The 26,907-nt window shown below is 34.7% G+C and overlaps 1 protein-coding gene across 1 annotated transcript in view; it reads left to right on the plus strand.

Annotated features, from left to right (window-relative positions):
• The first annotated feature begins 2,056 nt into the window (after positions 1-2,056).
• Positions 2,057-26,907, plus strand: part of LOC142337108 (uncharacterized) — a 37,936-nt gene continuing 13,085 nt past the window's right edge. The window contains exons 1-3 of the mRNA XM_075386199.1: positions 2,057-2,403; positions 8,451-8,544; positions 26,905-26,907. The exon at positions 26,905-26,907 is cut by the window's right edge and continues 232 nt beyond it. Of these exons, the coding sequence (XP_075242314.1) occupies positions 2,082-2,403; positions 8,451-8,544; positions 26,905-26,907 (419 nt within the window). The 5' untranslated portion in view covers positions 2,057-2,081. The remainder of the gene's footprint in view (positions 2,404-8,450; positions 8,545-26,904) is intronic.

The following is a 26,907-nucleotide window of genomic DNA, read 5'->3' on the forward strand; positions in this document are numbered from 1 at the left end:
CCTTGTGAGTGGCTCTTGTCCTCTGATGAGGACGCTGTCCTAGCTCTTAGAATCCATGAGCTGCAGTTGCAGTTTTTCCAAGCCTTTGCTTGATCTCTTATGCCGTCACCTCCCACACATTTTTGTTTCAACAGCATATTATGTATCTAGAGTCAGTGCCACATGGCAAAAAACGTTTCTTTTCTCCTTCATGTCGGCAACTTCTTTCTCATTTGCATAATTCTGCACCTTGCGCTTCTTCTCATTGATTGCCTCAATGGACAGCGGTGCAGGCTCATTGGTTTGATCCTCTGTCCCCGGTAGTGTTTTATAGAGCCCCTTCGTATGCGTCATCGCCGCAAATCCAGACGGAAAGTCCTGTGCCTTTGCTCTGCAGGTCAGCAGTTTCACTGTCTGTTTCCATCGTAGAATGATCAGGCACGCTATTTGTGAATAGAAAAATTACTAAACAGAAAAAGATTTTGATTGTCAACAACACATTGGTTTTGTTTTTAGTAAATAATTATAATGACTTAAAAATCTGCTAGGCTCATAATTTGTTGAATTATGGACTATCGCAATCGGAATAAAAGTGTTTTTCACTAAAAAAAAGAATTAATTTTCAAAAATGAGAGAATAGCAAAATGATATTTGTCAACAGAATTCAGAGATAAACAGGTGAGATCTGATTAATAGACCAAGATGGTCATTTGGTTTTGAGGACGAAATTGGAGTCAATAACCAGTTATATTTAATTGTATATGTACATATATATATATATATATATATATATATATATATTAATATATATATATATATATATATATATATATATATATATATATATATATATATATATATACACCCATTATCAAAAAAGGGAAGATACAAAACTAAAGCGAAAAAAGGGAAGATACAAATCTAATTTTAGCACCAAGGTTTATAGTGGGGGTCGCTAGTGTTACCCAATACCCTTTGCGTCTGCAAAAATCCTAAATATTTCTCAAATGGGATACCGCATTTACAATGCGTTTGCACTTTTCTAAGAATTCATTCACACTTCTGGTGGTATCATAATCATATAATACACTTTGGGAAGATTTTACATCAAATAATCTAACATTACAAGAATTTGTCAAGAACCATCAGTTGAACCGAGTATTTTTTCACAGAACCATTTTTTGATGCTTCATTTACATCATTTTAATGATTTGAATCAGTTAGCTCCTGTCTGAAACAAGTAGTAAATTAAAATTTCTACTATTTCTAACTAAGTTTAAGACTACAGTTGAATCGAAATTCTAGCATATCTCGTTTTAGAGGACGAAAATGCAAATGGTAAGACGAAAAAAGTATCAAACGAAACATTGGTTGTACAAAGAATTGCATGCAAAAGACCAGCATAACTAATATAATTGCTACAAACTTCGCTTGCAACCAAAGACAAAAAAGAAAGACACGGGAGAAGTTACGCGCTGCTGAACTATTCGAGAACAAACTGATCAGAAAATTGAGAAGCCGGATTTTTTTTTTCAATTCAAATTGTTTACATTTATAGCCAATTTCAAAACCTAAGATGGACGATAAACAAGATTTAGACAGCTTAAATCATTAAGTTCCCAGGTTGAGGTCCTCGTTCAAAACTCCTTATCAAAATAACCATCCAGGCCATTTTTTCCTATGAAATTACCAGGCAGACCAATAATGCTTATGATCCAGACATTGCGTCGTTCAAATTTTTGGTGCGTTCATGTGCTCGTTCAAAAACGCTTATGCAAAGAACTGTCCAGACCAAAACACAATATGATACAGACTTTGGCTCGTTCAATTTATGAAAAGACTCACAAAGACCAAACAAGTTTATGATCCAGACTTTGGCTCGTTCAAGTAGTGTAAAGATCACCCACAAAAGTTTCTATATTGCGATAGCCAAATTTATTGGCAATTTTTATTAAAACTAAAATAAACTGACTTTTAAGTGGAAATACAGAAGTTATATTCAGCTGATGTTTGTCTAGCAGTGTTGATTTGGCCTTCTGTTTAACCTCTGATCTTTAAACATGCCCTCAAGCTGAAACTGTGCTAAGCTGACGAACCAAGAAATGAACTACTTTGTTGGTAATATTTCTGTTTTGATTACTCTGGTTTTATCAACTACTAACCATAAAACTGGCAAGTACATTCAACCTCAGCCTGTCCCTCAGAAATGTCAAGCGAGATTTCTGGGTCACGTGAGTCCAGAACGAGAATTTTTTGTGCGCGTCTTAATTGAAACTCGAGAAAGGCGCTCTTTGGGTTTGAGTAGCATTTGGGCTAAAACGAGAACCAGAGGAAGGAACAGTACTCGAAGTTTTGTCGAATGTGGGGGAGCAATTGTGGATAAGCAGTGGATTTTAACATCAGCTGGGTGTCTCAAAGGCATAAGTGAGCGTTATCAGTTTACATTTGATACATGCATTGTTGGAATTTTCTCCAAAACTTGCCCCCGTGCGTTTTGCGCCAAGAACTAAATGCATGCAAATATAGAGCAACTTATTGCATATTAACATAGCATTCACTTTTAAAGGCTCCAAGTAATTTGAAGTCCCAATAGGGAAAAGACTACTATTTTGTCGTTACAGTGCAACCCAGGTTGAGGTCCAGACCCAAATAGGTTTATGATCAGAGCCGGTCGAGCGCACACCCGTGTGTTCCCAGACCGAAATTACAGGGTCTGGACGGAGGTTCGAGCGCACTACAGTCTGGACGATGCTCTGGATATGGTCTGATCTGAGGTCAATTTGGTCTGAAAAACCTGATAATAGGCGGATTCGAGCGCACTTGGGTCTGATCAGAGGCAACTTCGAGCGCAATTGGGTCTAATCGTAACCTCTTCGAGCGCCCTTGGGTCTGATCAGAAATGATTTCGAACGCAATTAGGTCTGATCAGGGACCAATTCAAGCGCGTTATTTTTTCTTTTCTTTGTTTCTTTTTACTGAGAGCTGTTGGCTCTGCCAAGAGGCATTAATAAAGCAGCGTTCTGATTAGAGACTCATCTAACGTCCAACAGCTCTGATCAGACAACGGAGTCCAGCTGATAGCAAAGGCCGGTCCCTGATAGCAAAGGCCGGAGAAATTGGTTCTCAACAGTTGGGTTTCGTTTTCCTTAGCAATACTTTTACAATTGAATTTTCCTTAGATGAATTAAATACTGCAAACATCAGTTTTTATGAAATAAATATATTATAGCAAAATTAAGAGATTTGTTCCTAAGTAAACTCTTTCTCTGATCAGACTATATCGAGCGCACTTGAGTCTGATCAGAACCGGTTTCGAGTGCGCTTGAGTCTAATCAGAACCGGTTTCGAGCGCGCTTGAGTCTGATCATAGTCTGATTAAGGTCTGAATTTGAGTGTGGACCATGGTCTGAAGATGGTCTGATCAGAACGCATTTGGTCTGAAAAGTCTGATCAGAGACCCTTTGTGTCTGGAAAGTCTGATCAGGGTTAATTTCCGTCTGGAAAGTCTGATCAGAGATAATTTCGGTCTGGAAAGTCTGATCAGACGAATGTTTGGGTCTGGACCTAAACCTGGGAATATATAAACTAACGTACTGTGACAAAAAATAGAATCTTTTTTGCTCTTCTTAGAAATTGAACACATGAAACATATTCACACATTTTCCAATGAAAAACGTTTTTTTAAAATTCAACAGTGATCTTGACAGCAGTGATTTTACATTTGACAAAATATTTGGAAAATTGATGTAAAATTACATAGTCTATTCACAAAATTATACCAGTCAATATATTGAAATATCTCGAGGCTCTCTCCCCAATGCCATTCATGCTTACCATGGACGCTAACTGAAGATATTAGAATAAGCTCCCTAGTGATAAACAGATTTAATTCCTGTAAGATTCTTGCTAGATGGTTCAAGTCCTTAAAGGATCTTGCCAGAAACTTTTAAGAAATGAATCTTGACCAAAACATTAAAAGCCCGTTTATAGCTCTGGGTAGTTATTTAAAATATCGACTGTGATGTTAAGACAGGTTTCATAACTCATAGACGTCCTGGTGGAACTAAAGATATTGCAAGAATCTTGCAAGAACAGTTTTACTTCCTCAAGCATCGAAATTGCTGAAAAAGAGATAAAAATAGATTATAAGACGACAGCCAAACCAGGGAAAGTTCAGATCACTCACAAAAAGCTGACTAATTTGGAACTGCAATCTTGCAAAAATCTTTCAAGATTTGAATTTGTTCAGAGCTGTATCAACAACTTAACAGAACAAAGAAAACATTCTCAACATGATCGAAGATGGTATTTATTTCAGTTTTTCAAGTCAATTCACAATTTTAGAAAAGTAAATAAATTTTCACTCTCGGCAAAAGAGATGAAGTTTCTTGTTGTTGCTTCTCTTAGGAAACTTTATAGTTGGTATTTTTCCTGATTATACGTGACCTGAAAGACATCTTCTATGACAGAAATTCCTTCGAAAAATAACTACAATTTTGGTTTTAAATGGAAGTATAACAGAGTAAAGTATGTTTCAAATAAATTTCTCTATAAGATGACAGCAAATTGTTTGCACATTTATGACACAGTGAGACTTTTTTAATGTATGGTAGTTGCAGTTGGCTGCAAATTCTTTTTTATTAAATGACATATATGATAAAATTTTTCACGTTAGAATTTTCTTTTTTCTTGTATTATTGTGCTGCTTGTTTTGTTGGAGAATTTTGCAAGCGCTGTTTTTACTGTACTATATCAGTATTCTCATAGCTTATTTCAGTAACACCGCTACCAATGCCGGAGTGAAAAAGCAGGGACAGGAAGTAGGGAAGAACAAAAAAAATTATAAGCATTTGTTAAAAAAGCAAAAAACAAGACTGAATTTTTTAAAGGGTTCATTCAAACAATCTTCTTTTTTGTCACATTATGCAACAAATGATTTAATTACAGTTGCATAATTTGCAGATTGTCATGTTAAAAAGTTCTCTAACCAAAACTGATATCACAATTAAGTTTCAGTTTGTTTCACGACAAAGTGCAGGTAATAAGGTTTTAAGTAAAAATAAAAATAAAACCTGTCAAATAATCAATTGATAGGCTTCATTGCAATTGTTCCGACCCCCCTTGTGGGGGGGGGGGAGGAACTATATACTCAGATGGGTTTTTTTGTTCAGACAATTTTGGCCGATCGATATAATCATTGCAGAGAAGTATGGGTGGTATCATTAAAAAGCTGGTCCAGCGTAGAATTCAAAATGAAAAAGATTATTTGGATGTTCGTTCCTTTTGAGGAATTATCCAGTATTGAAGTTTTGTGTGAACACGGGATATGTGTTCACTTTTAATGTAACTTTTCTTCAAGTTAAGATTTTTTTTCTATAAAAATAGCACTTCAAAATTAAATTTCACGCCAGAAATTGAACCAATTTTATGCTCCTAATACACTAAAGGGGATAAAAGACTAGTTCTGGTCTCATAGGGAATTTCACTATAAAAAAAATCAAATTCTATTTGAGAAACAATTTTTCTACTTTTTTTATTTTTAAGTCAACTAGAGACAAGTCACTTTTCATATCGAGGTTCCAGTAATGACAAACCTCCTTTACAGCCAAATGAATCCCAATGAACAAAAAAAATCGTTTTTAAGGAATTGCTCATGTTTTCTTGACTTCGACTCTGAGTTTTCTTAACTTTAAATGAAATTTTGAATTTTTTTTTGAGGTTTTACTAACTTTTTGGTGTGCAATGACATCGACTCATTAACTAACAGTGACAAATATTTTGCAATGAGCTTTAAGTGAACATATCTAGCGCTTTGTGTGGACAGCTAATGGCTGTTAAGTCTTTAAAAGTAATTTTCCGAAAATTTTTTTGAACACTAATAAATCATAAAATTGTTATCGTGAACTGCAATTCAGTCTCAGTGATGACAACACACTATTTCTTCCTATTGCAACTAAATTCATTCTGGCTACTGGATTTATTTTCTAACTTTCGGTTATATGACTTCAATGACGCAAAATTTCAAAAATTTTTAAAAAATTTTTGGATATTTTTGTATTATTGGTTACTTTTGAAATCTTAGCATATTATCCTAATATTGATAGATCCTATTAGCTTAAAGAAGACGCACAGTGGATCACAGATAAAATTTTCAGAGAAAAGCTTAAGGTTTAAATGGCTTCGACATTTTCTTCTTGCACTTTTCTACAGAAGTTTTGGTTTTTGCCTGTTTTTGTTGTTGATCTCATCTTCATAAGACTTATTTTGATGTCTTATTGATTACCAATGCATGACAATAAAAATCAATACACAGACTTGAACCCTTTTTTTGTGGTTTCTAAAAAGCCTCAGAAATAACCGGACCCCCATCTTTTCTGCTCCTACCAAAAAATGTGGTTCTAATGTATTTGTTCATTTTTGATTTTATATTGATTAAAAAACAGAATCCCACTGCTGCTGCTAAAAATTAATTGAACAGAGAAAAGACTATGATGAAAAGTTCATTTTTTAATGCCTTCGACACTTTTCTCGCTCACTTTTTTCATGAATATGCTGTTTTTGCCTGTTTTTGTTCTTTAGGAAGCCGTAAATTTCCGACATGTCTCTCAAGCTGGTAATTGTGGGTTGTATAAATGATTTAACCCGAAGCAGTCAGTTCATAGCGATTAGTCGTAAAGTTTATGATAAACATTTTCAAATATTTTTCATGCTTTTCAGTTTTTGTTGTTCTTTTCGTCAAATTGTAACTTATTTTCATCAATGAGAGGTCTCATTCAATTTCTTGTATTTAAACAAAAAAACATATCTACTGTTATTATTTGTCTCTGATGGTTTGTTTGTCGGACATAATGCGTTTTTATGAACGTTTTTTGAGTGGTCAGTATTTGTGTTTCTTTTTCTCTGCTTTCAAAACGATGGCAAAATAACAGATCCCAATGGTTTTTACATATGCCCGAGTAAGTTTATTTCTTGTATCAGTAAAAATCCTTCAGCTGAATTAGTAGAAATAACAACTGAAATAAAAATACATAATTTTCAGATAATAGCTAAAGATTTTAGTGGTTGCAATAGATTGTGTTTTCGCAAATCGTTTGTAGTTTTTTGAGTTTTTAGTTCGTTTCTATGGCTCAGTCTAACGAAAGACTGAAAGTCTTTTTGGTTTTTTAATGACTTTTTAGTCATTTATCAAGGCTTATTTAGTTAAAAGCTGATGATTTTCAATACTTTTGAAATTTCATGGTTTAAAAAATATTGATTAATTTTCGAATTTCGCCTCATTGTTCGTTTTCTTTGTCCACTTGTTACTTAGTCTCATTAAGAAAACTTTCTATCTGCTATATAGATAAGAGAAAGTAAATTTTGTTACTAGGTCCTTTTAAATTTAGATATTCAGTTCTTGCCGTGAAACTTTTGTTTTTGCTCATTTTGTTATTTGTTTTTTTGTCTGGTACTGTCTTTAATGTCAAATCTCGCTGGCGCTGTAATGAGGCATGGCATTACGTAATTCAATTAGTAGAAAGGTTGTGTAACGATTGTTTTCAACTAAAACATCTATTTTTGTTATCTCTTCATTTGGTTGACAATTAAGTCAAAAATGTAGATGAGCTCGGGTCGGAACATCATGTGCAAACGCACATTAACGAGCCGCGTTGTTTTTACTTAAAATCTTAAACAGGCAAAGTGTGTGCTTAATAATTTTCGGATTTATGAACGGCTCTGAAGAAAATAGTTAACGCTTTGAACAATATCAGATAAACACATGCCAAAACGAGCATCAAAATGTTTTTGCTGTCTAAAGCGCATGTTGCTATCGCAGAATATAAATAAGTTGAGATGATCGTACGAATACTAATGCATTGCTTGCGAAAAAGATTGAATTGAGTTGAATCGAAAATTCTGTAGAATTTTGTCTCAATTAATTATCCAGCTACGCATGTCAGCCGATGCTGGAGAGAAATTGTCTGTTATTAGTCGGTTATATAATGAATTTTTGAATTTCAAAGTTTTCACTAGAAAACGTTATTTGAAAAAAGTATGCAGTGATGTTTTCACTTGCCAGTGTTATAGAAATAAAACCTTATCAATTGGACATCTGTACATGCTCATCTATTTGAAGCACAATATGTCTTTTTTGACAAATTGTACGTAATTGACGGGTTGGAATAGTATTTGCTAACGCATATTACCGATCCACCTTGTTATCATTAAGACAAAACTTTATGTAATTTTTGTGTTAAATTGGACAATGTGCCTGATAAGTTTGAATTTTGATCATGTGAGAAAAGACAACATTTTAAAGCCTGGTAAAGTATCTCTAAAAAAGTATCTCAAAACTTTTAGGCAATGCATTATCCAGAAAAGTTATTATACAGGTCCTACTCCACAGAAAAATTAGGCCCTACTCAACAAAATTATCAGATTAGCTGGTTTTTTAATATTTAAACTGGTATGTATACCTTTATGCGCTTTAGATGGCCGTATATCAATTGAGTTGGGGGGTTTCACTGCGAGGAACAGAAACAAAACTAAAGTAATCACCACTCGAGGGTATCTTCAACAGAACAGGTAGGCAAAAAAGTTTCCTGTTTGATTGTCATTGCCGGGCCGAGGTGCCCACCCGTGTTCCACCATTAACCATTATTAAGCGAGAACATAAATGTAAATCGAATTCCGCTCTTAATTAGTAAAAAACAAAGTGTGGGAGTGTAATTGTGAAGATAGTACACCTTTTTTTCATCACTCTTTACACTCTTCAGTACCCTCAGATTACACTCTTAAAAATACACATTATTTGCCGTCTTTAGTCCACTTTTATTTCACTTTTTCCCTTGGGTGCAGCCTTTCTGGGTCAGAGTGTCAGTGCACGTCAGGGAAAAATTATGTAAGATATCCAGTGAATATGTGAAAATTATTTCTGTGTTGTTTGTGCTTACGGTTTAGCTTAAAGTTTAACTATTTAAGAAAAGGTTTAACTCTGCAAGACGGTAAAACTAAAACGATTGCGCTTTGTAAAACTTTAAAGACGGTTTAACTATGTTTAAAATAGTTCACATCAAACAAGTATCTTAGCTAAGCTTTCCTTATAAATGCGGATACCTAATGAACATACCCTTTGATATTGTTTGCCTAGAACAAAAGTTAGCTTGCAAAACTGTATTTTTGCCATATTGCTAAAATTTGTTTTGAAATGAGTTATTTTAGGCTAGGTGAGAAATTGTCGAAAAATCAAGGTAGTGGTTACCCTAATTTGTTAAAGTATTAATCAGCAAGCTTCTTTGATCTAGCGTGTTTAGAAAAAAAATACGGAGTTAAGTTTAGACCCTTAAGTTTCCATTTTTCGCACCTGTTGGGCCTAATAATCGAAAAAAAGTCTTCGAAAATTGTTGGGAGAATTCAAAAATTTTGAAGTATTAAAATTGTGTGAAATGCATTTTGCGCTGGGTTTCAGGTCTGAAAGGCGATTCTTTGTTGACCTCATCTCACCTGGTGGGCCTCATCATCAAAAAAAAATTTCAAAAAATTGGGGGAAAATTTAAAATTTTGAAGTATTAAAATTGTGTGAAATACATTTTGCAGCGGGTTTCAGGTCTGAAAGTTAAATTTTTGCGGACATCAATTTACCTGGTACTAAGATTATATCAAATATTTTATCATCAAACACTGCCATCAATCACGGCTTAACAACTAGTTGAAAAAAAATTGTTGACTGTTTGTGGTTTACTTTTTGTCTGTTGCTACCAGTCAGTCCTCTCAAATACTCATTTAACCCTTTATTTGATCATACAAGAGAACAAAAAGTAGTAATAGGCAAGGAGGTGAGTGGTTGTCGTTTTCGATTGTGATTGGACGAACGATCGACCGCCAGTGTCAAGGAATTATTTCTGAATCATTTTACATGTTCAACGGTTCGTATTGGCTGGTTTTATTTTTATAATTTAACACAGTAATTGTAAAGCAATAGAGCGGAAAGAATAAGAAATGGTTTGATTTTCAGTTCGAATTTGATTTGTAAACCAACTATGTCATTGCTTGACGATTGTTCCGTCTTTGACTTTTCTCACGATATTACCTGTACAGAAAAACGTTATGTAGTGGCCTGTATAAAAACGACTCTACTGGGACATATATAACTGTAAAACTATTCAAAAAGGATAACTTCCGTGATCAAATCCAAGACAGTGAAAACAATTGCAATAATAATGGTTTTAAGTTCATCCAGAGAATTACAGTATCTTTAACTGAAATTGAACAATCAACTCAAAGCTGCAATTCACTCTGTGAAAAGCTAATGACTGGACAATCAGAAGCATCTATCAAAAAACGGGAAGAAAACGACGTTATCAGTTAGCGTTCTGATTGGAGAAGAATAGTGTTAAATCATCTCAGGGTGCTGATCCAAGAAGAAAGCGAAGTTCTGAGAGCGACATAGGGTATTAAAAATGGTTGAGGCAATGTTTGAACGAACACCTGAGTTCTTTCGGCAGTTTTAAAACAAATTTCACTATTCTATCTGCAGAAGTGAGCCAATATTTGATGCTAAAGGAATCAACAAGTTTCGATTACAGTTTGCATGAGAATAACAACTATTTTAGAATAAAAGAACAACATAATCATCTTATTGCAGCTTTGGATCAAGTAACAGAGGCATTCAAAATTCTTCAAAAACCTATTATATACCCTGCCTATACACATGCTTCAGACTTCTACTCCACAAAACAATCTGTCAACATCACTTTTCACGGTGAATTTTTTGAGAAGTCGGAGCAAGCAGTCACTTACAATCACCAACATCAGCTAGATTTATATAGCTCCAAAAGAAAGCTTCCGAATATCTTTGAACTCGAGAATGTCAAGAAGAATGTTCATGTTCAAACTGATTTCATACCAACTTATACTTTTAACCGATTTTTATGTATTTAACAGAAGAGTTCATATGCAGAACTTTCAAAAATTATTGATATTATTATTAGTGGATATGGCTCCCTGAATGTTGGTAATGAGAATGTAAAAGTTAACTTTCGATTTGAATTAAAAAATTAATCCCAATTTTTTCAAAAAAAACCGAGTCATCTAGCTTCAAAGGAAAAATGCTAATAATTAATGAAAACAGTTGATACTAAAAAAATTTATTCGATTGATTTGTTCTACATCATATGCTTAGCAAATCGTTTTAAATCATCATCATTCATGTAGTCAACATGCGGATAGCTATATGTGAAAATAATATGAGCAATATAAATACAAACGATTCCACACAGTTTTGAGTTTGGGTTCTGAATTGGTTGTAATCTGAGGAGTTAAACAACTTTTTCTTCGAAGTAGAACTGCAGCGTTCGAGTGTATACAAAATGGTAGCAATCTGGTGCCTGCCCAAATGGATCAGCAAAGTATATCGTTTTTTATTTATAATTACAAATCAGTAGCCAATGACTACCTGATGATGTTGATATTGAGGCACTGACCAGAGCAAAGCAATTATCTGGCAGTCTTGGAAAATTCTCAGCTTCAAAAACTCCGCAAAAACTCCGCAAAACTTGTGCTTCAGATGAAAACACTTACTTACTAAATAACTTATCTCAAAATTTTTCATCAACCGGATATCTAAAAACCAAGTTCTTCGTAACTTTCGTTCAGAGTTGACGTAAAAAGTTGAACTTCCTTCCCCTAGAAACAAAATTTCAACGTTGTGACCCGAAATTGTTCCAAAAGTGAGCTTCAATGAAAATAAACAATTTGTTAATTCACGATGAATGAAATCGTGTGAAGCCTCCTGTGTTGAAGTAAGGTCGAAAGCCAAAATAATGTGATTTGGATAATTGGCTAGGGGAAAGCCATGACCACCTTTATCAAGAAATACTAGAGCTTTAAGCGTGTTGAAGTAGACTCGTTGATCTGAGGTTGTTGAAATTGATGTTCCAACAACCGGTTGTCCATTTCGATAAATCGCTATTTCATTCAAGTTGAATTTCTGGTGATGGAGAGGATTTGTTCCGTTAGTTCATAAATATGACTGATTTGTTGACATTGCGAACATGATCTTTCTGCGAACCGGTTCCTTCGAGAAGATGTCTTCTTGACTCCAACTGCGGATGCCAGCAGTGGCAAAAAAAAAGTTCTGGGCAGCACCACTGTGTTCTGATAGACAGCTGGTGTTTTAAGTAAAGTTTTTTCAATCGCAGACAACACACGGTCAGCTACGGTCATTTTGCGCACGTAAAGATTTGCTTCAATAATTTTTACCCGGTAATGTTTATTAGATTCGAATATGACGGTAAAATTGCTTGGTGAGCTTCTGAAGGAGATGCGTAGGGTAGCACCTATGAGAAGATATTTCTCGCAGGTCAATATATCACTGGCTGGTTTTCCAAGGAGAAAGCATTCCAGAGAGTCAGCAACTAAAGCTTTTCGTGCAGCAACATTAGTAGCTCTGTTGTCACATCGATCCATTTCGGCCCGTTCGTCTTGATAATACTAGCCTTGACAAACTAACCAAGTGTTCTTGGCTGTTCTTCCGGATGAGAACTCTGTTTCTACGAAAGCCTTGTGTGCGTAGTTGCTGTTTGCATTTGAAAATTTAACACCGTTTGCCGAGACTTTACACTCTGAAAACAGAGAGTGCAGTGCGTTATTGCTAAAATACGGCGGATCTGTGTTTGCTCCATCAGCAACAGTTCTCAAATCGGCGTCATTGGTTCTCGTGATTTTGCATTTTATTTCAAGTAGAAACTTTTGCAAATCAATTAAGTTGTTCCTGTCGCCAACAACTTCAAATTCCAGAATTGGACCATCTGATCAATATGATGGAACAACCTTTTGTGTAAAAGCATTGTCAAAGGTGATAAGGAGAGGCTGCTTCTCAAACAATTTTAGAGTTGTGTGTGTTGACTCTGCTGGTAATAAGTTAGTGTTCATTTTTCACTTTGGAAAAGAAATCTGACCGACTTCTCAGTAACGGATGTTTTTTCTGAATGATTTTTCGGATTTTGACAGGAACACTCCGTTTCTGTATTTTTATAAGCATTGCTACCACGAACACCTCCTGTTCGAGCCCCTGAGCCACTAACTTGTTTCTTTACCGTTTTCCGAACAGGTGATTTGAGTGCTCGGAATCTCTGGTGACGCCTGTACAAACAGTTCTCATCCAAACTTTTTAGCAACAGGCCACAAAAACTGTTTAGCTATCGGTATGGCCGCTCTTCCAAATACAGCTGCTAAGGCCCCGAAACCACTACCTCTTTGACAATAGGATCCTGCATAGCATGATGAAATTGATTGTTGTACGCATCCATTTAATTCATTTTTCTAAAGTTTAAAGTCAGAATAACTTTCCCTGTTCCCGTAAATGGAACAAAATTGCCAGTGTCGGTTCTCAAATGAACCTCAATATACTCAAAATTGTTTGACAACAATTTTTTATATTCCAGATTGCTAAAAACTATTCTAAGTGATGGTTCAATTTCACAAAGGCTACCGTTTTTCAGGCGTTGTTTTGAATCTATGACACGAATTAGCGGAGTTTTTGTGTCTCCCATGTGCTACTACTAAATTATGTTGCTGCATACAAATATCTTTTGTTTTCCAGCAAGCAGATCAAATGAGTAATCGGCGACAAATCTTTTGCTTCTCCGTCACTCATTGCCAAATTGTCAAAGGAATCTGTCATTTTTTTGCCAATATGAGTACCTGAGCCATCTTTGATTCCTCCTAAGCCTAGAATGCTTGCAATTTCTTCGTCAGGAAATGTAATTCTTTCATCTTTGCCAAAGAACAAAACCAAAGCGCTTGTGATTTTATCAAACAGATGACTGAACTTAGTTAAACCAGTCGCTGTCTTGATGGCTTTTGGCAGGTGTTCCAAGTTCTCAGAGCTTACAGCCTTGATCAAGACTGTCTCCTCTTTGTATGGTTTTGAGACAGCGCTAGAGGGAATACTTCACTGATGGTTTTTGTTATCTTGAGGGGACCTTATTATTCGAGTGCTATTAACTTGATTGATTCTGGATGGGAAGATAATTTCACTCAAAGCTACTCTCCAATCGCTTTTCAGGCTGATTTCTTCATTGAAAAAGTTTTGAAGTTAGCCAAAATATTGTCTGAAAAGATGTCCATGGAAGCTGATGAAACTAAATGTATGGTAAACTCATTCATGTTTTGTGAACTCTTCGCTATTGTCAGCAAATTTCACTAGCTCAAACTGATAGAATTTACCCATGACTGGATTCTAATTCGAATCAATTAGGCTGTATGTTGGATGGTTCATCGTTGGAATATCGTAAATTTGTCGGTAAATGTGTGTTTATAATCTTTTCGGAAGGTTATATTAACTTTTGATATTCTAACAAAATCACCAATTCGAAATTTTGGTCGACTAACTAAGTTCTCGGACGCAATTGTGTTTTATGAGAACAGATAAGGAACGTTGTTTTTGGTGACGTTGTTCGGAGCAACTTTTGTTACACGGTTGATGCGTGAATTTAATGTTTGCATAAAATTTTTCAACGGAAGATGTATGAATATGTCCATTTTTCCTCCAGGTACTTGTAAATAATGTTCTTTAAAGAGCGGATGTTCCTTTCCACGAAAGCAGACTTCTTTTTGCTGAAAGTTTGATAAAGTTCGATGTTTCTCCTTTGGCAAAGTGATTTGAGATTTCCCTAAAACTCTGTTCCAGCATCCACCTAAATTTTTTCTGTTGTTTATAATTAACATTTAATTGAAGGCTTGAGCTGTTGTTGTTGCATATTTTGATTTGAGGCGTTCGACACCAAGATAGCGTGAAAGACAATCGACAGCAATCAATAAATACTTACTACTTGCGTTTTGTTTCGACACTTTGTCCACGTGTGCGGAGGCAAGAGAGAAAATTTCAGGAAGGTCATATGCAATAACTTTCAACCTTGCAAAACTTCGAAGTCCTTTAAATTTTGTGTGAGCCTTCTTGGTCGCTAGAAACTGTTTCACTTTGCGATGTAGTAAATATGTGTTTTTTGTAAATTTTTAACTCTTCCAAACACAGCTGGTCATTTTGTGTACATCGAGTTTCAAAACCTTCCTCTTCATGAGTTTCAAAACCTTCCTCTTCTTTTCATCAGTTTCCCTGCTGCTTTCGTCTTCGATGAGGAGCGCCCTGCTGGACTGTTGCTGCTTCTGGTTGTCGAGTTTTTGAGGCTTTGGAAACTTTGAACACTTTTGTTTCTGTAATCGTTATTTGTAACACTTTTTTCATAATTCAAAATAATCGGGACTGTCAATTTTATTTGTAGGTTGTCGTCAATTTTATCAGAAAGCGAATGTTGGAATGTTGTGAATGAGTAACTTCTCGTCTTCCTCATTAAACACACGATTAGATTTTTTAATTAGATCTACAATATGTTCACACTTTTATAAATTTCGAATGAGGCAAAAGAGATGATAATGTTTTTAGGACTTGCCCTGCCCGTCTATTCGAATTTTCGATCCGATTTTTGTGAACAACATCAACACCAGAGTCTTCCTCCGACAATTTTTCATTGATGTGCGCTTCATTGTGTTCCTTTGATGGCATTTTATTTCTAATTAACAGATGTGCCGATTTGTGTTTAACGTCAGGATCTTCTTAGATCTGAGTTTGGTATGGCTGATTTTTCATATAGACTTTTTTGGATCTAAAATAAACTCCTCGGCTGTTGAGATTTTCTACTCTTTTATTGCTGACTCAAATACTGGTAGCAAAAATTAATATTGAGACAAACCGATTCAAAACCTGTTTTTGCGAGCAGCATTGCTCTCCTCTTTTCTACCGAAATGTTTTTACGAAGAACAGTCCTGAACACGTTTTCATATTGCATTAAATTATTGATCTGAACTTTCACATGTCCTCTGATGAAAAATAATTCAAACAGTAGCAATAAATAAATTTCATCGGAAGTGCGAAGAAATTTTCTTAACTCAGGATCAGATGAAAGTACCATTCGCTTTACTATAAAGAACTTATTCTCTTTCATTTGATATGTGAGTAATATCGGCTTCGTCTGAAGGCATATAGAACACCGAAGGTCCAGACACTGTAATATTTGAGCAAAATCGAAGACAGTCAGAAATTTTTGGATCGAGATCAATCAGTAAATGTCCAAATGTTTCTCTTGTTGCTATTTCATAACAATTTTTCAATAAACGAGTTAGGTTCAGTTGCTTAGCGAGAAACTCGACTTGCTGAACCTCACGTTGTGATTTGAACAAATTTATTTTAGTGGTATTCGAATCTATTGTTCGTGACCATTTACTTTGCTTGTAAAGATTTTGCTTCACATGAATGACATTGATGTTCTTGTGTCGACCGGCGCTAGCCAGCTTGACAAACTCTTTGTCATTAAAATTTTCCTCGCATTAATCGTCAAATTTAAGCAAACAATTTTTAGTATTCTGCAAAAACTCCAATTTTGTGAATTTTTTGAAAACAATGTTTGAATGCTGGTCAACTTGCGAGTTTGTTGGTTGCTTTTCGCGGTAGAGAAAAATAACTTTTTTAAATTTTGGATAAAAGGTGTTTCCTGCTATTATTCTGAAAATTAAATTTGTTTTACCACAACCGAAGGACCTACCACGGCCATGAACATTCTGTCACTGGTAGGGACTATTTGTTCATAATCGAGGGTTTGATAAGATATATCCAACTAAACTTGACGGTATTGAAATCCAAACTGATGTTTTCTCACAAATTGGTTTAAGGATAGTCAATTTCACAATGCAAAGAACTATTAGCATCAAAGTTACAAACATTTGAACAAAAATTATAAATTTCGACCGTGGTAATGTTATCTGGTTACAGAATTTCCATGTAGCATTTCCATTTACCACTACTTTCTTTTGCGATCGTGAATTCTTTTTTGTTCCATCGTGAAAAAAAATGAGTATAAAAAACATTTATTGAATTCTTTTAATGATTTATATAGAACAGTTCATAACAATTGAAATAACTTAGTCCATAACAATGTTTGAAACATGCAGGTAATCTTGTATTTTTTTCTTAATACACAATTTTTTGCCCTTGTCCGTCAACATTTTATTTCTCCTTTGCAAATTGAAAGGTTCAGTGTCTGCTCCTTCGTGATGAAGGCCCAAATAGTCGAATTCGCTGACAAGGGTGCTTCCACTTTCGTCAATTCCTCTCTCATTAGTCAACCAGTCAAAATAGAAACAGATTTTTCCCGTGCACAGTGATTATTGAAGCTACCACGCTGTGCTGAGCTATGATTCGCACAGTTAACTGTAAAAAATTTTGTATGATAAACTAGGACAACCAAAAGTATTTAAATCGATTACTGGACAATCGAGCAACTCCGATAACAGTTGAGTCTTTTCAAAACCTTAAGCGTAACAAACTGCTCTCGTGTTCCTAAAGCAAACTCTTTGAACAATTTGTGTCATATAAAAGTATAGATAGTTTCCAGAGTTTCAATCTAAGCTATGTAAGTTTTTATATAACCAATTATTGAAATTTTCTAGGGATTTTTCAAATCGCAAATTTTTGATGGTGAACAAAACAAAACACAATCGTTGAAATCCTCAGTACATACACCAAATTCCTTAACAATAAACTTTTCTTTCCTCTGGCGGAAACTTTCAAGGTCTAACACAACTGATATACTGCTTAACATTCCAACAAGTGACAAATTTTAGACTGGAAAACTTTATTATACGAACAAAAAAGGATTCCTGTCAGATGTCCAGTAAAGCAACTATTAGGCTTCCATGAAAGCATGTACGAGTATCCGGGTCCTTCAGTATAGAGCACCTGGATGAAACCACCAGCATAACGCAAAATTGCATGTAATCGTAGATTTTTTGAGTAGTTTAGGTACGAATCTAAAGAAGAGTTATCTATTCCAATAAGTTCCCCGTATGGTCAAAGTTTCAAAGCATTATCTTTATCACAATTTTCTTTTTGACTGAAGTATTCAGTTGCTGCTAAAAAGTAGTTCAATCTCACTGAATTTTTTGGTAATTTGTTATTAATAACAAATATTTCTTATCAACGTTTTCCTCATATATTCTCAAATATTTCCCAACAATTGGTTTATCAAGATGCCTTGCGAGTTAGATTGAAGCCGACTGAACCTAAAAAATTAGACACTTTTAATTTTCTCTTTGGAGAAATCGAATCAATCTGATTCCTAGATGAAGAGAATGCACAACTATTTGTCTGCTGGTGTTGGAAGCGTTCAAAATAATTTAAAAGATTTTCATGTTTGTCCTAGATCATTCGGAAAACGGTAGCGCTTCTACACAAAATCTTTTCCATTAGAAAGTCAGCTACACCAAAAACGAGTTTGTGTATTGTTTCTGTTTTATGGCACCAGTGTGAACATAGGGTACCGTAACAACAATCACAACCAAATTAAAAGATTCTGTTTTGATTTTAAAAATAGCTTTCCGGAAAGATAAGAAATGGCAAGGATTACGCTAATACTTTCAAATCTGTGTTTATTTTAAATAAAGAGAGTACTTATAGCATAAAAACTACAGACAATAAAGAAAATATCTGTTGGTCTATACAGATTAATCTTTGTAGAGCACAAACCTTTCTAAATATAATAGCACAACACCTGCAAAATTGGTATTCAATTCTTCGCTCAAACCAGATGCTTTAAATTCATTACGTTATAGAAATTATATCTCTATTCTGTCTCATTTGCTGACAATTGTTTTGATATTTTTTTTTGCTTTTTGATATTTCTTGCGAATAAGAACTTTTCAGATTACACAAACAGTAACTCAATTTTTTTTTACCCTATTCGTCTAAAATTTTAAAATTTTTCTAATATTTTTTTGGTAAATTTTAAAGTCTTCAACAAAATGATCAAATCCACTTATACGTGTGTAAACAGAACAAGATATCATTGACTTCTTAAAATGTTTCCCATTGCAATAATACTAAAAGAAAAATCTTCCACCAGTAGTCGAACAATTGCATACGAGACTTAAAAAAAGAGAATATTGTTACTGTTCAGCAATAGCATCAAGGTGGAGAATGGAAAACTGTGAAACACATAAACACATGGCCTTACCTGTTGCTATTTTCGATTTCTTTCAATCTGTTAGATTTGAAAAGGTTTCTCTTAAGGGAGCTCAATGTACTCTGGAATTTGTAGAGGGTTGTATTCGTGAGTTTATATTTAATTCGAACGTTCTGGGAGATGACATTAGTTTTCTATGATTACGATATTCAAGAGGTAACTACCTACGGAAACCAGAAAGAGTATTCGCAGGACTTGGAAATCCTTGAAAACTTTTGGAAATTCCCATTTATTATTGAAAGTCCAGATTCAACAACCATCAACCTCTACAGCAATTAAAACAAGTGTGATCAAAATACTCAAATATAGTAGGCTTGCGGCAAGCAACAGTCTTGAGACGCCGCCTGTCAGCTCTTGACTTGCTCCAAAAAAACGTAACTTTAAATGTGTCTCTTAATACCTCAAACAGTTATAATCTTGCAACTTGCATTTGCCTAACCGCAATAAACTACTGATATTGCAGTAAAACATTGTTCGTTGTTTTCTTAATGTCTTTATTGTTTGTTGGTCTCTCTAGTCTTCTCTCACTTGATGGCTAAAAGTATCTTCTGAACAAAAAATTACTTTTATGGTGATAAATTCAATTTGTTTTCCTGGTATTGCTCAAGTTTATATCCAAATAATTCGTTTTAATCCGAGTAAAAAGTATTCACACACGCTAAAGATACTGCAATTCTGGCTTGAACTTGAAACCAACACTCTAATGCAATTGTTTTTACTGTCCTGGATTTGATCACGGAAGTTATCTTTTTTGATTAGTTTTACAGTTATGTATGTTCCAGTAGAGTCGAAAAGTTTTACACAGACCACTACATAACGTTTTTCTGTACGGTTAATATTGTGAGAAAAGTCAAAGAAGGAACAATCGTCGACCACTGACATAGTTTGTTTACAAATCAAACTCGAACTGAAACTCAGAGAAATTCTTGTAAATCCGCTCTATTGCTATATAATTACTGTGTCAAACTATAAAAGCAAAACCAACCACTCCAGACTTGTAAACTTACTCAGAAACATTTCATTGACACTCTCGGTGGATCGTTCGTCCAATCACAATCGAATACGACAACCACTCAGCTCCTTGCCTATTACTACATTTTGTTCTCATGCATGATCAAATAAAGGGTTAAATGAGTATTTGAGAGGACTGACTGAATGCAACAGACATAAAGAATACCACAGACAGTCAACACTTTTTTCAACTACTTGGTAAGCCGTGATTGATGACAGTGTTTGATGATAAAATTTTTGATATAATCTTAATAACAGGTAAAATGATGTCCGCAAAGAATTTCACCAAATTTTTTGAAATTTTTTTTGATGATGGGGTCCACCAGTTGAGATGAGGTCAACAGAGAATCGCCTCTGAAACCGGAAATTCAGCGCAAAACGCAATTCAAGCAATTTGAACACTTCAAATACTTTGCACTTTCGCAAAATTTTTCAAAGTTTTTTCGATGATAAGGCCGACCAGGTGAGACGAGTTCAACAAGAAATCGTCTTTGAGTTCTGAAACGCAGCGCAAAATGCAATTCACGCAAATTTAACACTTTGACTTTTTCGATTTTTTTTTCAAACTTATACTGATAAAGTATAAGTTTGAAAAAAAAATATACTGATATTTTTTTTTCATTCAAAAAAATATACTGATAAGGCTCACCTGTGCTGATTACAAAATGACAACCACTGAAACAGCAGTGTTACTTTCCGACTAACATCTAAAACAAACCATACCCACCAAAAACGTCAAACCTGACAAAATTTACCGAAAATTTGTCTTCCTGGGCACGCAACGGGGGGAAATTGGGGCGTGACTGTGTTCGCAACGGGTTGGGGTGCACACGAAAATTTTTTTCGAAAAGTTGATAGTTTTTGGCGTTTTCCACCGCTCTTGCCAAAACGTCAAAACTATCAATTTTTAGAAAATTTTTTTCGTGCCCCCCCTCCCCTCGTCGCGAACACAGTAACACCCAAATGTCTCCCCCACACCCCCCCCCCCCGTTGCGTGCCCAGTAAGAGACCTTACTACTATCCTCAGATTGGTCGGTGGACTTAATCTTATTTTAGGTTAAGCGAATAGTAATAGTTTGGTAAAGAAAACGTTTCGGTTTGACTTCACAAAATTTTGTTAATGCTTCGATTACTACGCTCAACAAAGCAAAATCAGGAGTAAGTATATTAATCAAATCGTTTTCTTAGTAATTAATTGAAAGATAATTGTAAATACCGCATTTTCTGGGAAATTTGTTTTCTAAATTGCTGATGAAAACTGAATTTTCAGGTTTTCCTTGAGCATTTATTGATGACAAGCTTAAAATAATCACAAAAACCAGAAGAGAAAATAAATTCCAATTTTTCTTGTGTTGTCGATTGACCTCAAATGCCCAGATACAACTGATTTTTTAACGGAATGTTATTTATTTGATTGAGTTTGCTGGGTGTGATACTGAGTTTCTTGGTTTCACAAATTAAATATAGGAACGTTTGTCAGATGGCGGAACAAAACCGACCGAATGAACCTTTGTCGTGTAAATACTGCTAAAACATCTGTCAAGTGAGATCCAATAACATGAATTGATATTTTGAAGTTCCTGAAAAAACGGTTTTCATCGCTTAAGATCTTTATGAAGATTCATTATATGCTATAAGCTAATATGTTGGGTCAGAAATTTGTTAGGCCTGTCAGCAAGAAACTTTCCTAATCACTGGGTACGTTACTCGTTACTCGTTACTCTAACAAAACAGGTCCGTAACATCTACCTTATTAATTTCTAATGTGAAGAAGCACAAATTTGAAATCAGATACCGACTTACGTAACTTATCCTGATTTATTAGAAAAGTTATCTTAAATAACACATCAAAAATATGAAAGAATCGAACTAGTTCTTTTGTTTTCTGATCTTTTCTCTCCAGATCGAGGTTTTGTACAAAGATGTAAGAAATGCGGTCAAGAGGGGTAAAAAAGTTCATCGCAAAACGCCTACATCTTTTAGCTGTTAATTCGGTGAAAGCTGTGAATTTTTGAAAGACTTGCAATTTTAATAGGTAATTTAAAAAATTTTCACTGCTACCAGTAGAATGTAGTGATAAACACTAAAAATTTACATTCGTACAAAATATCATTGCTATTTTCAACGCAAATTTTAAAAAAATTTCAACGCTTTCTCTGCTAAAAAGAATCTGCGTTGAAAATTTTTTCCACCACTATTGACAGCAAAATCTTGCAAAAGCCCGGCCTTTTTGATCACTGAAAATGTACGTCAGTTCTTTCGGCTGTCACATCAATATCATTTTCTTATTTTTTTTACTGCGTCATTTTTTTCCCTTTTTCCTGCATCTCTTTTCTAAACCAGCACTCACGCTGTTTTTGTCAACGCCAATGCAGGCTCCAGACATCCACTTTCTCACTTCCAAGTTTGGTTTCAATTGAACCGGTTAAAAAATACAATTTTTGAAAACGCTTATTTGCTTGTTAGCAACGAAAAGGCTAACTTTTCCAGTAGACATGGCAAGGATTACGCTAATACTTTCAAATCTGTGTTTATTTTAAATAAAGAGAGTACTTATAGCATAAAAACTACAGACAATAAAGAAAATATCTGTTGGTCTATACAGATTAATCTTTGTAGAGCACAAACCTTTCTAAATATAATAGCACAACACCTGCAAAACTGGTATTCAATTCTTCGCTCAAACCAGATGCTTTAAATTCATTACGTTATAGAAATTATATCTCTATTCTGTCTCATTTGCTGACAATTGTTTTGATATTTTTTTTTTGCTTTTTGATATTTCTTGCGAATAAGAACTTTTCAGATTACACAAACAGTAACTCAATTTTTTTTAACCTATTCGTCTAAAATTTTTCTAATATTTTTTTGGTAAATTTTAAAGTCTTCAACAAAATGATCAAATCCACTTATACGTGTGTAAACAGAACAAGATATCATTGACTTCTTAAAATGTTTCCCATTGCAATAATACTAAAAGAAAAATCTTCCACCAGTAGTCGAACAATTGCATACGAGACTTAAAAAAAGAGAATATTGTTACTGTTCAGCAATAGCATCAAGGTGGAGAATGGAAAACTGTGAAACACATAAACACATGGCCTTACCTGTTGCTATTTTCGATTTCTTTCAATCTGTTAGATTTGAAAAGGTTTCTCTTAAGGGAGCTCAATGTACTCTGGAATTTGTAGAGAGTTGTATTCGTGAGTTTATATTTAATTCGAACGTTCTGGGAGATGACATTAGTTTTCTATGATTACGATATTCAAGAGTTAACTACCTACGGAAACCAGAAAGAGTATTCGCAGGACTTGGAAATCCTTGAAAACTTTTGGAAATTCCCATTTATTATTGAAAGTCCAGATTCAACAACCATCAACCTCTACAGCAATTAAAACAAGTGTGATCAAAATACTCAAATATAGTAGGCTTGCGGCAAGCAACAGTCTTGAGACGCCGCCTGTCAGCTCTTGACTTGCTCCAAAAAAACGTCACTTTAAATGTGTCTCTTAATACCTCAAACAGTTATAATCTTGCAACTTGCATTTGCCTAACCGCAATAAACTACTGATATTGCAGTAAAACATTGTTCGTTGTTTTCTTTATGTCTTTATTGTTTGCTGGTCTCTCTAGTCTTCTCTCACTTGATGGCTAAAAGTATCTTCTGAACAAAAAATTACTTTTATGGTGATAAATTCAATTTGTTTTCCTGGTATTGCTCAAGTTTATATCCAAATAATTCGTTTTAATCCGAGTAAAAAGTATTCACACACGCTAAAGATACTGCAATTCTGGCTTGAACTTGAAACCAACACTCTAATGCAATTGTTTTTACTGTCCTGGATTTGATCACGGAAGTTATCTTTTTTGATTAGTTTTACAGTTATGTATGTTCCAGTAGAGTCGAAAAGTTTTACACAGACCACTACATAACGTTTTTCTGTACGGTTAATATTGTGAGAAAAGTCAAAGAAGGAACAATCGTCGACCACTGACATAGTTTGTTTACAAATCAAACTCGAACTGAAACTCAGAGAAATTCTTGTAAATCCGCTCTATTGCTATATAATTACTGTGTCAAACTATAAAAGCAAAACCAACCACTCCAGACTTGTAAACTTACTCAGAAACATTTCATTGACACTCTCGGTGGATCGTTCGTCCAATCACAATCGAATACGACAACCACTCAGCTCCTTGCCTATTACTACATTTTGTTCTCATGCATGATCAAATAAAGGGTTAAATGAGTATTTGAGAGGACTGACTGAATGCAACAGACATAAAGAATACCACAGACAGTCAACACTTTTTTCAACTACTTGGTAAGCCGTGATTGATGACAGTGTTTGATTATAAAATTTTTGATATAATCTTAATAACAGGTAAAATGATGTCCGCAAAGAATTTCACCAAATTTTTTGAAATTTTTTTTGATGATGGGGTCCACCAGTTGAGATGAGGTCAACAGAGAATCGCCTCTGAAACCGGAAATTCAGCGCAAAATGCAATTCAAGCAATTTGAACACTTCAAAAACTTTGCACTTTCGCAAAGTTTTTCAAAGTTTTTTCGATGATAAGGCCGACCAGGTGAGACGAGTTCAACAAGAAATCGTCTTTGAGTTCTGAAACGCAGCGCAAAATGCAATTCACGCAAATTTAACACTTTGACTTTTTCGATTTTTTTTTCAAACTTATACTGATAAAGTATAAGTTTGAAAAAAAAATATACTGATATTTTTTTTCATTCAAAAAATATACTGATAAGGCTCACCTGTGCTGATTACAAAATGACAACCACTGAAACAGCAGTGTTACTTCCCGACTAACATCTAAAACAAATCATACCCACCAAAAACGTCAAACCTGACAAAATTTACCGAAAATTTGTCTTCCTGGCCACGCAACGGGGGGAAATTGGGGCGTGACTGTGTTCGCAACGGGTTGGGGTGCACACGAAAAATTTTTTCGAAAAGTTGATAGTTTTTGGCGTTTTCCACCGCTCTTGCCAAAACGTCAAAACTATCAATTTTTAGAAAAATTTTTTCGTGCCCCCCCTCCCCTCGTCGCGAACACAGTAACACCCAAATGTCTCCCCCACACCCCCCCCCCCCCGTTGCGTGCCCAGTAAGAGACCTTACTACTATCCTCAGATTGGTCGGTGGACTTAATCTTATTTTAGGTTAAGCGAATAGTAATAGTTTGGTAAAGAAAACGTTTCGGTTTGACTTCACAAAATTTTGTTAATGCTTCGATTACTACGCTCAACAAAGCAAAATCAGGAGTAAGTATATTAATCAAATCGTTTTCTTAGTAATTAATTGAAAGATAATTGTAAATACCGCATTTTCTGGGAAATTTGTTTTCTAAATTGCTGATGAAAACTGAATTTTCAGGTTTTCCTTGAGCATTTATTGATGACAAGCTTAAAATAATCACAAAAACCAGAAGAGAAAATAAATTCCAATTTTTCTTGTGTTGTCGATTGACCTCAAATGCCCAGATACAACTGATTTTTTAACGGAATGTTATTTATTTGATTGAGTTTGCTGGGTGTGATACTGAGTTTCTTGGTTTCACAAATTAAATATAGGAACGTTTGTCAGATGGCGGAACAAAAACGACCGAATGAACCTTTGTCGTGTAAATACTGCTAAAACATCTGTCAAGTGAGATCCGATAACATGAATTGATATTTTGAAGTTCCTGAAAAAACGGTTTTCATCGCTTAAGATCTTTATGAAGATTCATTATATGCTTTAAGCTAATATGTTGGGTCAGAAATTTGTTAGGCCTGTCAGCAAGAAACTTTCCTAATCACTGGGTACGTTACTCGTTACTCGTTACTCTAACAAAACAGGTCCGTAACATCTACCTTATTAATTTCTAATGTGAAGAAGCACAAATTTGAAATCAGATACCGACTTACGTAACTTATCCTGATTTATTAGAAAAGTTATCTTAAATAACACATCAAAAATATGAAAGAATCGAACTAGTTCTTTTGTTTTCTGATCTTTTCTCTCCAGATCGAGGTTTTGTACAAAGATGTAAGAAATGCGGTCAAGAGGGGTAAAAAAGTTCATCGCAAAACGCCTACATCTTTTAGCTGTTAATTCGGTGAAAGCTGTGAATTTTTGAAAGACTTGCAATTTTAATAGGTAATTTAAAAAATTTTCACTGCTACCAGTAGAATGTAGTGATAAACACTAAAAATTTACATTCGTACAAAATATCATTGCTATTTTCAACGCAAATTTTAAAAAAATTTCAACGCTTTCTCTGCTAAAAAGAATCTGCGTTGAAAATTTTTTCCACCACTATTGACAGCAAAATCTTGCAAAAGCCCGGCCTTTTTGATCACTGAAAATGTACGTCAGTTCTTTCGGCTGTCACATCAATATCATTTTCTTATTTTTTTTACTGCGTCATTTTTTTCCCTTTTTCCTGCATCTCTTTTCTAAACCAGCACTCACGCTGTTTTTGTCAACGCCAATGCAGGCTCCAGACATCCACTTTCTCAGAACTGACTTAAAAATCCTTCCAAGTTTGGTTTCAATTGAACCGGTTAAAAAATACGATTTTTGAAAACGCTTATTTGCTTGTTAGCAACGAAAAGGCTAACTTTTCCAGTAGACATGCACTAGACAAAACACTTTGACTCTAAGTTTACTTGCAGTCTACGACACTAAATTTGATTGAAATTCAGTAGCTCCTTGACCCGATAAGAAATTATTATTCAGAGATTTAGGATCACTTTTCAGATCTGAATTTTGAATGGAGATGATAAAATAATAAGTGGCAAGTGAAATCACTGATAAAAATCATCAAATAATTCCAATGTTGTTTGCTTCTTCAGATA

Source organism: Convolutriloba macropyga, chromosome 3 (genome assembly GCF_964194025.1).
Source record: "Convolutriloba macropyga chromosome 3, txConMacr16.3, whole genome shotgun sequence".
Lineage (NCBI taxonomy): Eukaryota > Metazoa > Xenacoelomorpha > Acoela > Convolutidae > Convolutriloba > Convolutriloba macropyga.